Genomic DNA, 15086 nt, shown 5'->3' on the forward strand with positions numbered 1-15086 from the left:
AGTAATAAGGATATTAATCATCGGATATTAAAATGAACACGAGTATTATGACAATTTTACATGCATTGTAAACAACTTTACTGTAAATATATCAAAATTCCGTTCGTGCTACGAAAAATGTGTATTCGATAAACACAGGCAAACAATATGTGTATATACATTCTGAAAAATCAGTTATGTATTTTAAAGAATCGTACAATTGTTAATATACGATATTAACAATTAATAAGTAAAATATGTACATGTATATATATATATTTAAGAAATTAAGAAAGATATTGACTAGCTGATTTCTCGGGCACCTCCAGACGGAGTCGCTATGTAGAATGCGGGCGTTCCGGAATATCTATAAGGAAAATATTTTAATATTTATATAAAACGAGAAAAAAACTTAACTTCATACAGACGGAGAAGACATTAACTTCGCTTTCATATGTTGAACCGCCTTGTCAACCGCGTCCTTTCTCAACAAAGTTACGGTGCAGCCACCGAAGCCGGCGCCTGTCAAACGGCTTCCCAGCACGCCGTCTACCTCTCTGGCCGCCGAGACCAGCGAATCGAGCTCCTTGGACGAGACCTCGTAATCGTCGCGCAATGAATCGTGACTTTCATTCATTAATCGGCCAAATCGCTGAAAGTCACCTTTCTCGAGCGCCACCGCAGCGTCCAGAGTTCGTTGAATTTCCGTTACCACGTGACGAGCCCTTTTCACAATGCGATCGGATGTATTTCGCGATGTTAATGCTAAAAACCCGTTAATCTGTTATATGTAGAGAAAGTAGGAGCGGCAATGTACGTAGATCGTTAATTTATTGTTATTGTATTGAAATCTATGCAAAGTGTGATTGTTCGCTTAATAAAATAAAGTACAATTTAAGAATATTATAAAATTAAGGAATATATACATATTCATATATAAAGTTCTCTATTGTTACCTAGAATATCATTCATATTTGCATCTCTCAGGCTCTTCTTGCCCAAGATTTTCGCGGCTTCGTAACAACAATCTCTGCGCTCGCAATAGGCGCTCGAGCTTAGTTTGTGCGGCGCGTTCGAATTCGTTATGAGAAAAACGTAATTATGTAGGTGCAGCATAGGTATTTGTTTAGTGATAAGATCGCGACAGTCAAGTAAAAGGGCGCAGCCCTCCTTGCCCATAGCTGAGATAAACTGGTCCATTATACCGCATGGCACCCCAGCAAAGTTATGCTCGGCTTTTTGACATGCTAAAGCCTAATACGTATAATATAAATATATATTTTTTTATTTATTTTTTAAGGATTTTTTGTTCAATTGTAAAAAATAATAACAGCACTGCACAACAAATGTTTAAGTCACAAGTTCAATTAAAAATTCTTATACAATTAAAAATTGTATGAGTAATTTAACTTGTATAGATAAATGAAAGGATAGATGTCGGATGTTTCAGGATACAAAAAACTTTCTTTTAAAAATCTCTGCCACCAATTTTCACAAAATATCTATTCAAATCTTAGAAAGTAATTTTTGAAAATTCCCCGATTTTTTAGTTGTTTTAATGTCTTGTGATTAGAAAATTTTTGTGCACTGCCATCATTGCTTTTCACAATTGCCGGATGGAAAATATCCCAATATAGCTAATTATCTGCCACTATTATTTACCAATTTAGCTATCATGTGATGGAGATTTTATTTATAATTCCACTCGTTACGCCGTATTGTTCGGCTCAAAATAATATTATCAGCAATTATTAGTTTTTTTTTTTTAGAACAATATACATATTATATTACCTAATACCACATTATGTTGTTAGAAAAAAGCTATATGATCGCTAGAAGATTATAGCTACCTTCTGCTCTGGTTTCTCCGGTTTTTTCCCGCTCAAGGCTTCCAAGAAGGTATAAGTCGCTACCTCCAGAGCCGCAGAACTACTGAGCCCGGCGCCTGCTGGCACAGTCGATACAATTACGGCATTAAACGCGGGAACGTCACCTAAAATGTGTATCGGCTGCGTTATAACGTAAGGTATCCCATTTCAAGCTACCAAATAAATTATGCGTGACGATCAAAGTTGCGAATGGCTTACAAATAAAATTAGCGATGCATCCTTTTATATAGTTCGCCCATTTTGGCTCCCCCGGTTTTATATCAGCTCGACTCCCGGCTTCGAAATCGAACTCGTTTATAGCGCCGACCGCGTTACTCAAGGAAAGAATTCTGGTTTTTTTACCACCGTGAGAATTCCCAACCATCACCGTGACCATCGGCAGGGCCTGATAATTATTTCGAAATGATTATAAGTGTTTCATTAATAAATTGTTGTAAATATCGATCAAACTGTTCAAATTGATAGTTTGTATATAAATGAATTACAAAAATAACTGCGGTTTTTTTATTAAGTGCAAACAGCAAGGATCTCTGACGCCACAGTGTATTCATTATCAAGCAGGACAAAAGAGAAGAACCGTGAGAAAAAGTTTTTCAATCAATAAGAAAGAATGCAGCGACGCGGCTTTTATGATCACAAATAATCGATAACGTCTATACCACTACGAACACGAATATTATTTTATTGCAGCGTTTTATTGATCCCCGTCACTTCAGTAGCGTTTAAATTATGCCAAAGTGGTGCAGCAAAATAAACGTTTGACAAAAAAATAGCGAATTCGATCACTTGCTGAAGGCGGCTCCTGTAAATAATGTTATTTAGTCGCAAAAATAAAATATAATACAAATATCTTGATCGATAAAGCAGTCAATGTTAATATTTGTCATGCACGCGTGCATGCACGATACACTTGTTTTAGCGGGAACTAATTGGATATCTTATCGGTCGAAGTGCTATTACGCTTCTGCAGTTATACATATGTGTATAGCAATCTTTAAAGCGCACCAGAGTAACACAGGCAACTATAAATTCATTATAAATTCTCATTTGTATATTCTTTAGTTATGCAACCGACAATTCAGCGCGCTGAAAAAAAAAACGCAACAGTGTCATGCGGCCTTGACATCCCGTTGGCGCGAGCCAACAACTCTGTGTGTGATAACGTTATGGCAATGATAATGATAATACTGTGATCCACGCGCAATTGTGACTGCCACAAATTAAATTCGTATTTAAGTTTTATTGCGTATACACGTGTGTTTTCTGCATTTCATGCACTTGAAATATTTAATATTTCGAGAGGAAGGAGAGAAAACGAAAATAAAGAGTAAGAACGGTGAAAAAAAAAGAAATAAAACGAACTAGAGAAAACTTGTGTTTAAAACGAAATCTGTTTCACGCTGCGCTTTTTATTAGAGTTAATTAAATAAAATACGCGGACGGAGCGCGAGAGGAAGCGTGAATTTTTTGCATGCGCAACGCAATTTAGGAGATTTATTATACCATCGGCAGTACGAAACCCTCGTTGTAGTCGGTGTGCTCGCCGATGAGATTAACGCGTCCCGGCGCGTACACGCAAACGGCGGCCTGCTCGCCGAATTTCTCGGCGAAGGTCTGCAACGCCTTCGCCTTAACGCTATTGATGTCCGGGAGTAGTGCCGCCATGCCGAAATATTCTCCGGATTATATATATAATTTATGTATATATATATATATATATATCACTTGGGATGCACGCGACGAAACGACCGGGACTCTACGGACGGAAATGGAGATTAAGCGACGAAACAGATAGTTAATATCGCGGCCAACAGTCGCGAAGATACTGATGCTAATAAATCTCCTTACGTGATTATATATAGGGGACGACAACGACGTTGTTATCAGCGCAACCTTTGACTATACGTGTCTCGACAGCAGAAACTGACAATGAATTCAATGATACACTACGGTGCTCGATTTTTACCTGCAAGTGACATAAAATATTATTGTACGACCCTTAATTGTTGCATTACGTTCTTGAGACTTTTTTTTAGCACGCGTGATTGTCTGGAAGATATAAATTATAATATAATGATAATAATAATTATATATATATATATATCACAGAATTATTTGTGATAAATATATATTAATATTTTAGAATATTATTTTTATTTAAAGTATTTGCTATATTATTCCTTATAGATATCTCGTACGTACTGTATTAATATTAAGAGTAGATGTTACATATACATATGTATACATATTATGTATATTTAAACAGTTGTCGGCAAGAGTAATATAGACACAAATACAAACATCATTCGCAAGAGCGTTTGTAAGTGCTTATTAGAAATATTAATTATTAATTCACATGCTTGTGCGCGTCGTAAGTTCAAGCATGCTAGAAATGTTAATAATTTATAAATTACTTAGTACAAAGCAATAACATATTTTATTAAATTAATATTAATTATTAATTAATAAAGAATTTAATTTTATTAATCATATAATTATTAAATATTAAATTGATATTATTAAAAAATATAATAAAATTAAATTCTTTATTAATTAATAATTAATATATATAATTAATATTTATATATATATGTGTATATATATAATATATACACACACATATATATATATATATATCCAAATATGTTAAAAACACACATTATATACATAAAATTATATTCAATAGAATTTTTAATCTTAAAATTTGACGCAATCTTTTGATTTGACATCGGTCAAAGAAATAGATTTAAAATATCTCAAATAAAATGGGCTCAAGCGTTGCTAGACATATATTAACTAAACTAAAGCGACATTAGATTTCCAACGAGCGCGATCCAGTTGCGCGACTTTACTACCACTACCACTTCATTCCTGTCGCTGAATGTCGCTGATACCGTGATACGTCGCCACTCGCCAGCACGATGCAGGTGTTCCCGCTGACGAGGCTCGGCTGACGCGTGTGTCGAGCGGCCGTATAAACCGATTTTCCGCGAGGGACGTACTATGGACGCGCCGCGGTCGATTTAACGCCCATATTCCGCGGAGAATATGCCATGTCGGTCTCGGATCCTCTCATCAAAGAGCTGAAAGGTAATCTCGCGATGGAGCAGGTCAGGTTAGACGGGTCGTTAAACGCCAGGGGGATTTATGGCTCCCTTTCATATATCATGAATACACGATTTTTCTTTTCAAAATTATCGCGACGTCAGTTTCCAGTCTCGTTGTTGTGGTCTCATTTTACATTCGCAAAAAGATATTGGTTCTTAACTTCTGATACGATGAATATCGCTTGAACTGGCAGTGTCATATGGTGTCACAGTGTTTGAATAGAACGTGAGCGTGCATATATGTGTGTGTGTGTGTGTGTGAGTATATGAACGAGAATGTGTTATATCTTTAATTAATTTAAAATATTAGTCATCAATTCAGTGTTTTATATAGCCATCAGTCATTAGTCATTACAAATGGCATCACATATTAATATTAATATTCATTTTATCATGTGTCGATAATGTCAGATCATATATTTACATATGTATTTTTCAACAAACAATTAAAATGTCTTTCGCTGCCAACGCTTTTGAAAATACATATTTCTTCGCTGTTTTGTTTGCAAATCTAATTAATAACTCTTTTACCATGTCTATGAAATTTATCTTGACAAAATAAATACAAGGTGAGTTTACAAAATAATTGTATACATATATTATTTCAGGATGGACTCGAAAGCTGATAGAACACGCCAAGGAAATCACCGATAAAAATGAGGATCTCTGTCACTTTTGTAAGTGCTTAGAAGATTGCTTGCAAAAGGATTTACTGCCCGGTCTCGATAGTGTTGGATATTTTAAGGTACCTTGTGCATGGCACTGGTTAGAATATGTCGCCTCCAAGAATTACAGGTAAAGTGACCCCCTTACTCTTTCATCAATATCCACACAACTTTCGTATGTTGCCTGTTACTCAACGTCATTTGTGATTTTTAGTGGTTACAATACATTCCATCTGGCAGTTGAGCAAGTGAAGCAAAATGCAAAGGTGCGTACGTCCACCGGGCGACTTCGTCTCCTGATAAGAGTATGTCTAGTGCGAAGATGCCTTCACATGCCGGTAGAAATATTGGTGAGACATAATGCCAAATGCACTTGACGTGTACCTCTCAATTAATTAAGTTGTAGAAATTTATAACTGTGTCTCTCCTCAGAACAGAATACCAGCTCTAGCCACCGAGTTTTACAACTTGAAAAGCATTCTGGGAGATGACATTCTACGGGAGATATTACTGTCCGTGCTACTGCAGTGCGGCAAGTTTAATTTTAAACTGAATTTAAGAAATGCAGCTTTCTTGGACGACACCTGGCTGATGCCGAGATGCGTGGCCTTGGAGCTGGTACCTTGCAAAAGTTTAGGCATCTCTGTGTGGTAAGCAACTTGTTGCGACAGAGGAAAGTGGAAATCATGTAAATGTATCTTTATTCGCTGCTTATTTATTGCAGTTTCACTAACGACAAGGCATTAATTGTCAATGTCCACGAGAAATCGGTGGCTGCTGAAGATGTAAGAAAAGAAATCTCTGAGTATCTATAACCTTTTAAAATTACAAATGCTCTAAATCCAGCGTTACTCATATGCCGCATGTAAATTAGAATAAAGTCGAGATTGGGGATGTACTGGACGAGATAAACGAGAATGTCATCAATGGCGATAGCAAGGGGAAGCTGCGTAAAATCATGAGGAAGGCTAGTGGACAACCGGTAATGCTACATATCATTAAGGTAACGCTGCAATGTGATGATTCAATAGAAACGTGCAGATGCTGATATGATTACTGACGATTACCGTTTACTTTTAGCATTATACCAAAAAATCCCGCGAGCTTTACGAGCCAATAGTGCATCTTATAAAAAATTCGGGTGTCGAAAGCCTGATGCCCTTGATACAGATATCACGACTAGACCAAGTGGAGGAAGCCACTAAAAAAAGTCAGATCTCCAATAAATTAGGAAGTAAGACATTAGGCAGCGGATTCTCCGTGAAGTATTGCGGCTCTGTGCACGTCGGTGCAGAGGGAGATGTTAAGCAAATTGAGAAAGCCATATGGCGTTTACTGAAGTCGGGAGAAATGAAACAAGTGCCTGTACGATTCGAATGTTTAGAAATTGGAATTGCAGTAACTCGGGAAGTAGACAATCAGGTAAATTAATTAGCATAATCACAAGTTTAAAAAAAAATTATTGGACGTCATGAAAAAAAATAGCTTCTATTTCAATCATTAAGTTCAAGATGAAGAATTGAGAGAGTAAATATTGTAATATACGTGCATTAAATTAAAAAAACGATATTTTTAATTTTTTTCAGACAATATGTAAACAAAGTTATATGGAAATCTCGTCCTGTGGACGCACCATCAATATCCCAGATTATTTCGCATTCATTGCAGGGTGAGCTTTATTGAATTAATGTTAGCATGGATTGTATGTTTTTTAAAATATGCGCACAACTTACTCATATTATTTATTATTTTTAGAGAAACAAATTGTAACGTGGCAACAAAATTTGAAGCTTTTATCTTTTATCATCAAAATGAAATCGAGGTCCAACAAATATTACAGAGTCTGGGACAAGGATTTCAACGTACTCATTTTGCAGTATAATATAGATACATATTTAGATTTAATGAACTATATAGTAAAGGACAATATTAATTATTACCTTTATATATGTTCCTTATATTATTTATCAATACTTTTCCTCAAACTTGTGAAACCAAAGAATTGTCTGTATTATTAACCAATTTATTGTAGTACAACTATTATAATTTTGTTAAAATATTTTATATTCTTTCATGCCACATATTTATTTAGTTATCAATTTTATATGTACGCAAAATTATTAATATATTAATTAAATTACTGTTAATAAGGATTTCATTCCCTTAAATTAATAGCAAGAGATTCAGATCAGATATTGCGAATGTATAAGTTTTAAAATAAAGATGTTATTTCAAAAATATACGATCAAATCAATTTTCAACTTTATGTCTAGTTTCACCAATTGTCAATAATTATATTCGATACTAATAGATCGCATTTTCACGTTCTTTTTACATTTTTATTTCTCTTATTACGTGGCATACTTACATACCAATGTTGCGTCAATTGCGATAGAAGCAGCGTAAGTGCCGCAAGTACGAAATAGCGAATGGATAGTTAATCGAATTGCCGATCGATAATTTCTCGTTTATCCGTTTACGCAGTACCATAGCGCAGGAAAATCTAGATGCGATACCGTTCGACTCGAAAATAGCTACGGGTGGCGACGAAAACATTTTCCCTGGCGCCGAAAGTGTGACATTGCAGGATCATGTGATTCATAGTTACATCAAGAGAGGTCTCTGCAGTCACCCCTTTTGACCTCCCCCTCCTCCCTTCCCCCCCTTTGAAATCGTGGCCGCTCGGAAGTCGGAATGCACAAAATGCAAAAGAGAATGCAGTTATAACACGACGTATGTGCCTGCGCGACGCGTGACCCGTCCAACGTCGTCGTCGTGGTCGTCGCCGTCGCCGTTCGCCGTGCCGTTTGCCATCGTCGGCTCGGCTCGGCTCGGCAGCGTTCGGTAACGTTCGAACGAACGTCGTCGAAAGACGGAACGTAGCCGCCGGTGAGTGGCGAGCGCTGGTGGAGCGCGGAGAGGCTCGGCCATCGACGGCGGCTACCGTACCGAGGCTGACCGAGGCGCGAGCCGCGAGTGGTGTCTGTGTCTGGGACGGTGCGGTCGTCGCCAGGCAAGGGCAGGAAAAATGGCTGCCGCGGCGAACGTTGCGCCGGAGAATCAGTACTTCTACGAGGATGTCGTCTACCGCATGGACAAGCGCGGCAATGTCGTCTTCGGCATCGTCATGGAGAACGACGACCTGGACCTGTCGGACGAGAGCAGCGACAACGAGGAGAATCAGCCGAAGCGCAAGAAGGGCGAGATCCGCATGATCTGGCATCCGTCCGGTGTCGAGGAGCTGGTCAACTGCAAGAAGGTATCTAGATCAGGTTTCTCCGCCGACGTGGCTCCGATCCCGCTGCGGTCGTCACCGTTCCGAAACACACTTCGACGTTACACGCCGTTTTTTTTCTCTTTTTTTTCCGCACGGTCTTTCAGCTCATCCAGTCCGCATATTTCGCACCTGTCATTCATTTGACCTCGGCTCGCGTTAGGATTACGAAATTAACGACGTTCGTAGGCGGCGCCGTGCGGTACAGTTTCTTACTCGACAACTTGCTTCCCAGGTTCATCTGGCCGACAGGACACTCATGCCTGGAGACGTGGTGCGTAGGATGATCAAGGGAAAGGACACGCAGAGGGGCTACTGCCGGGACGTGGAGCTGACAGCCTGCGTGCAGGTCATCGGTACCAAACAGGTTCTCACGGACATCAAGAGCGAGGATCTCATTCCGTTGCAGGTATACATCGATATCTCTACGGTAGACAGACTCGCGCGTGGATCACATACTGAAACACACAGCTGTTATTTGTAGGAATTTGCGACAGATATGGCGGTGTGCCTGGACTCCTGGGTCGGCGGCATTAGAATGACACACTTCAAATTGTGGCTGGTGACGCCAGATGGATCTCATTGCGTCATAAACGAGATGGATTCCTGTGTGCTGGGACAGCTGGAAGAGGCGCGAGATAGCGTAAGATCGAACGAATTATCATTCCATGTAGGATCCAAACGACAAGTATGTTTTTTTTTTTTTTAGGACAATGATTTTCCACATCCGACCGAATTCTACCCTGGCCAGAGCCTGTGGGGACCGGTTCATTGCCTGGAGGAGGCGCAGTGGATACAGTGCACGAAGGAGATGAAGGCCAAGAGGAAATTGAAACCACAAAAAATAACCAAAGTGATCGTGGAAAAGGTGGAGACCGATTGGATAGGCGTGCATTGGCAGTGCCGGGCGTACTCGAAGGAGGGCTGGTCCGATCAGGTTCAACCCAAGTTCGTGGTCGAGGGTGAAGATCTGAAGAAGATAAAACTGCTAAACGTATTCGAGCCGTCGACGGTGCAGGTCGGCAATCGTAATTTCTACATCATCAAGGGCAACGAGAACGTTATCACGCGTGAGCAGTGGCGAAAGCAGCAGAGGGATATTTATCAAGTTCCTAAGCAAAGCCCAAAGAAGACGCGTCCGAATATCATGGTGACGAAGTTGATGGAAGACAAGAAGAAGGAGCAGAAGAAGGACAAAACGTCCGATCAGCCATCGACGCAGGATAACGGCCAAAGTAACGGCATCAATTCTCAAGATACCATAATCAACAACGTTTTGATACCGCCACCGCAAAATCAACACGCCGAGAGCTCGGACGAGTGGGATACGGAAGACACGGGTTCGCAAAGTGACTCTACTTCGGTAATTCAATCATCTTCCTTTTCGTTTACGAAAATCGAAGGAGATCGAAGATATAGAAATGTGTGCGCTTTGTAGGTTTCTAGCTGCTGCTCCAGCATGTCATCAGTGGGAAAGAAAAAGAAGGGTCCTGCATTGATGACGAAAGTGCTGAAGAAAAAGAAATTGCGAAAAGCGAAAAAGAAAGTGCCGCCGGTTCCTTTAATTCCCGGGACTAAGATAGTCGTAGAAACGCTGTCCACTAATACGAAAGCGAATGTGGTGTGGCAAGACGGCTCAGTAGAATTTGGTATTGATATTGATTATTATATAAATACATTTGTTAGAGAAAGATTTGCGTATAATAGATGCCTTTAGATACGAAAGATCTTTCACGTAGATACAAAATATCTTTTTTTTTTTTAATGTATAAGAATATATTAATATATTCTTAATATATAAAGAATATATTAATCTAAATTACATTTTAAGAAATTTCAAATTACAATATACAGTTTGATTACTGAAAAAGTTTTGTAATGATGTTAAACATTATTCTTTTTTTTTTCCAGGAATACCATCAACACAATTGTATCCAATTCATCACCTAGATGATAAGGAATTTTTCCCAGGTGACTTTGTTGTAGACCAGAAAGAAGAGGCTAGAATGTATGGCGTTGTACAAAGTGTTGATCATCAAGGCCGTACTGCCAAGATAAAATGGTTCCGTACATATACCTCTAGTCAAAACCCGGAGTAAGTATTACAGTAAAAACATTTGTCCTGTTTTTTTTTTATTTTCCCTTTTAGAACTTTAGTTTTATTTATTTTGATTAGCATATTTTTGTATTACGTCAATATCAAGTGCGTGTTGATAGAAAAATACAAATAAGTGGAAGACAAGAATTTTCTATCTTGGAACTTGTAATTTAAACATAATTTAAAATCATTCTAAATAAAATAAAATAAAAATTAATACATTTTTTAAGTTTGCTATTTAAAATATGTTAATTATTTCTTGCTCAGACCGATCTTTCTGGAGGAGCGTGAAGTGAGCGTTTACGACTTGAAGGATCATCCAGACTTTCAATACCGACCGGGAACTCTGGTGATTCGAATAGCAAATTTCGAGGGCGAGGATAGTGGATGTACTGCCGGTCAAGTGTTAGACAATTATCCGGAGGGGCGAGTGAAAGTATGGTGGATCGACGATCACGTTAGCATGTGCTGGCCACAGGATCTGTACAAGGTCGGCGAGTACGATAGCGACGAGGGGGAACTGTGGGACGAGGTATCGTCCGACTCGTCGTGGGAGACGGAATTGGAGGATTGCTTCATCGCGGACAACGACGGTACCGAGCAGACGGAATTGGATAACATAAAACCGAAATTGGCGGCGCACATCGAGAAAGCTAGGATCGCAATGTCGAGATTGGAAGAGATTTTCACGCAAAACCCGTCCCTGCAGACGACCGAGGTGATGAGGAAGCTTCTCGAGGTCTACAAGGATTGCCGTTACATGGATAAACTAATGGGCACCGCGTTCTTTCACGAGTGCCACTTTCAGGGACTTCTCGAGCGAGTGAGAGAACGCGGCAGGGCGAACGTCGCGCAGCGTATGGCGGATCAGGTCACGAGGCTCTTCACGCCCAAGTCCGAGTATCCAGAGGAATTTGTGGAAAGCGTAGATAAGGATGATTCGAAAAAGTCGAGCAACGACGATGATCCGTGTGCAGTTAGCGTGGCGGAGAAGCAAATTACCACGATTATCAACGAATCGGAGAACGACAATATTCCAAGTATCGAAAGCAATGCCAAAAAGCAGAACGACGAGGAGAACGTTAACCGATTATTTATATGTCCCAATCCCAACCCCGAGGATTCCGGATTGTATTCGGCGGAGAACTCGAAGAAGGAATCGGGCTCGAGCGAGTCCAGCGGGGAGTTCCTCATAAGCGAGGACGTCAACAACGTACCGGAGTGCTCGTCCACGTCGATGATAAACGGTATCACCTCGCCCGAGAAGACGCCGGAGGCGAGCAAAGTGAAGAAAGTGCCGACGAGTCTGCTGACGTCTCAGAGTATCGGAACGTCGCAGGTGTGCGTCAAACTTTGTAATTTGATAAAGGCACAGCTCGTGTTGGCGCACGCCGAGGTGTCGAAGAGATTCGGCTTGGGGAAGATGTCACTGTCGGACGCGGAGAAGACCTCGTCTTCCCCGCGGAAGAAGCAGAAGGGCGAGAAGGAGGAGGAGGAACGCGTGGAAACGATGACGGATCCGTCCTGCTCGATCGAGGTTCCGCCGACGATCTACACCGAGGGCGAGGGCTTCACCATCGAGGAGTCCGCGCCCGACAGCCACAAGTTCAAGCTGACCATGTTCCAGCCCACCGATCTGTCCAACTTCTTCCGCACGGTCTCCAAAGAATTGAAGCTGCTCAAGAGCTCGCTACCGCCGGGGGTCTGGGTGAAGGGATTTGAGGACCGTATAGATCTGTACTCCGTGATGTTCCGCGGCCCCGAGAAGACGCCCTACGAGGACGGGCTTTTCCTCTTTGATTTCCAGTTGTCCGCCGATTATCCGGTCGCCCCGCCCCTCTGCCACTACATCTCCTACTGCAGCGATCGGCTGAATCCGAATCTCTATGAGGACGGGAAGGTGTGCGTGAGTCTGCTGGGCACCTGGTCCGGCCGTGGCACAGAGGTGTGGACGAGCTCGTCAACTCTGTTGCAAGTGATAGTTTCGATACAGGGTCTAATCCTCGTGAGTGAGCCGTACTTCAACGAGGCCGGCTTCGAGAAGCAGAAGGGCTCGCAGCAAGGACGCGAAAACTCGAGGATGTACAACGAGATGGTGGTGCTGAAGCTGGTGCAGGCGCAGACTAAGCTATTGCTACATCCACCACCTGTATTCAAGGATATAATCATCATGCACTTCAAAAAACACGCCGAGAAATTGCTGCAGAGATTGGAGCTGTGGATGGAGATATCTGAGCAGCACAACAATCAGCACCCGCTGTCCCCGGTTACTCCCACCACGTTCAAGGAAATTGCAGATATCGGTACGTGTAACATATGCCTTTTTATGGTTACTATAATATTTTATATATTATTAGATGAGAATTAGATAAAAAGTTTTTGTTCTATTTACAGACCAGAAAGTATTGCCCGAATTCCCGCTCATCCCGGCATCTCGAGGTTTCTGCATAACTCTCCGCAAAACTCTAGCAACGTTCAAATCAGTGCTCATTAAGAAAAGTATAATACAGAGGTCGGATGACTGGCAGGACAATGAAAGTACCGCAGAGTTAATGAACAATATCGCAAATCAGTGCCAAGAATCGTCTGAGTCTGTTGACAGTAAGGTAGCAGAATGTAATGGGAGTGGTAGTAACAGCAATAGCAACAGCAATACGCAAGAAAATAGCGAAAAGCCGACCTTGAATGGCAATCAGTTCAAGGAACCGATGTTATCTTCCGCAACGAATAATTTCGCCGCGGCGCCGAGCGAAACGAAAAAGAATACTTCGAGCCAAAACACCAGCTAGCCACAAGGTAAAAGTAAGCATAAGTCGAAATGCTTAGCCCGTTTAAATTACATGGCTATTCGGTAATAAAAGAGATCCAAATATATTTATTGGAATGCATATATATATATATATATGTGTATATTCTCTATTATATATACATATATGTATACACATTCTCTGATAACTTATTGCATACGGAATTTTGAATCATACACACACTCATATACACACACACACACACTCTTGCGATACGTATCTATTGATGGTATAACGATGCGATAATTCCTAAATAAAAACTCCACGTCAGTTATTGCTCTACAGCTAGAGAAATGTTTTGAGAAAATAACCATAGCGACACCTAAAAGCGCGATTATAGTTATAAAATAAATGGAACGTGCGCACACGCACATACATATAACGCACATACATACATGATTTCGTATACTATCTAGACGAACTGTAAAATTCACATTCAATATCCGGCATTAACTTAAAAAGGAAAAAAAAAGATACTCTTGTGTAACGCTGTTCTCGCATTTAGTTCCGTACTGTTTTGAAGCGAAGGTATTATACGCGTCGTCTGTGACAAATAAGAAGATAGCTTAAATCTCAATCTAGCGAATTAAAAAGGTATATATATATATATATATATATATATATATATATATGTATACATATATATATGTAGTGCGGAAATATGAGCGAAATTCATATTTCTGTAAAAAGAAAGGAGAGATAAGATGTGGAAGAGTAACAATATGCTGAACTAATGAGAAAACTGCAATAGGATTTTAAAGGGTAATTAATAATACGTTAATTCTGCGCAGTGCATTTTCACGATCGCACTCCTCACTAATGATTATCGGAATCGCAAATACGCCGGTTATTCCTATGTCGAGGTACGTCTTGAAGTTACTATGCCATCCAAGTATTACGAATATTCTCAAAGCGAAAAAACTATTAAAGACTTTAATCGCAGGCGCGTAAAGGCATAGCTTAGAAGAAAAAAAAAAGATATTCATATCTAGATGAGATCTCCACGAGATGGCTATGTCCGGTGTTATGAATTTTCTTAGCATAGCTTGTAAAGGATAGAGTTTTAGGAAGAAATGCATTATCTTTACTGTCCATCTTCTGTTGGGCGAGATTTTTCCATACATTCGTCGGAGGTAGATTCTCCTTTCATTCCTATTATTTTTCGTTGTATCATCGCGAGGAAGGACTGATCTGAATGTTTTACTTGAGTATATCATTCTAATGATAAATTATTACTATTACTTAATATGTTACAACTAAGGTGCAC

General features: G+C 40.1%; 3 protein-coding genes across 9 annotated transcripts; 2 read left to right on the forward strand and 1 right to left on the reverse strand.

Moving 5' to 3' along the window:
* Positions 1-48: 48 nt before the first annotated feature.
* LOC105457763 (galactokinase-like) lies at positions 49-8227 on the reverse strand. 6 transcript variants are annotated; one of them, XM_011702605.1, is made up of 8 exons: positions 8013-8227; positions 3717-3834; positions 3372-3624; positions 2067-2253; positions 1830-1972; positions 936-1233; positions 423-744; positions 49-346 (listed from the first exon to the last, which is right to left on the reverse strand). In XM_011702605.1, exons 3-8 carry the CDS (start codon positions 3531-3533, stop codon positions 283-285), a joined length of 1176 nt encoding a protein of 391 aa, XP_011700907.1. In that variant the 5' UTR covers positions 3534-3624; positions 3717-3834; positions 8013-8227; the 3' UTR covers positions 49-282. The 6 variants fall into 6 exon arrangements, with proteins under 6 accessions (XP_011700907.1, XP_011700906.1, XP_011700908.1 ...); XM_011702604.1 differs by having other exon boundaries at positions 8009-8227; XM_011702606.1 differs by lacking the exon at positions 8013-8227 and adding an exon at positions 4724-4777.
* Positions 4794-7880, forward strand: LOC105457762. Of its 2 annotated transcripts, none has more exons than XM_011702603.1 (9): positions 4794-4958; positions 5584-5770; positions 5855-5906; positions 6073-6290; positions 6365-6425; positions 6515-6643; positions 6721-7062; positions 7227-7309; positions 7396-7880. In XM_011702603.1, the coding sequence occupies exons 1-9, from the start codon at positions 4922-4924 to the stop codon at positions 7520-7522; spliced, it is 1236 nt and encodes a 411-aa protein (XP_011700905.1). In that variant the 5' UTR covers positions 4794-4921; the 3' UTR covers positions 7523-7880. The 2 variants fall into 2 exon arrangements, with proteins under 2 accessions (XP_011700905.1, XP_011700904.1); XM_011702602.1 differs by having other exon boundaries at positions 4795-4958; positions 5855-5990.
* Positions 8228-8582: 355 nt separating the features above from the next.
* Positions 8583-14280, forward strand: LOC105457761 (E2/E3 hybrid ubiquitin-protein ligase UBE2O). The gene is made up of 8 exons (XM_011702601.1): positions 8583-8899; positions 9150-9323; positions 9399-9557; positions 9624-10277; positions 10353-10563; positions 10826-11009; positions 11280-13315; positions 13407-14280. The coding sequence occupies exons 1-8, from the start codon at positions 8669-8671 to the stop codon at positions 13799-13801; spliced, it is 4044 nt and encodes a 1347-aa protein (XP_011700903.1). The 5' UTR covers positions 8583-8668; the 3' UTR covers positions 13802-14280.
* The last annotated feature ends 806 nt before the right edge of the window (positions 14281-15086 follow it).

This window comes from Wasmannia auropunctata, unplaced genomic scaffold (genome assembly GCF_000956235.1).
Source record: "Wasmannia auropunctata unplaced genomic scaffold, wasmannia.A_1.0 LD335047.1, whole genome shotgun sequence".
Lineage (NCBI taxonomy): Eukaryota > Metazoa > Arthropoda > Insecta > Hymenoptera > Formicidae > Wasmannia > Wasmannia auropunctata.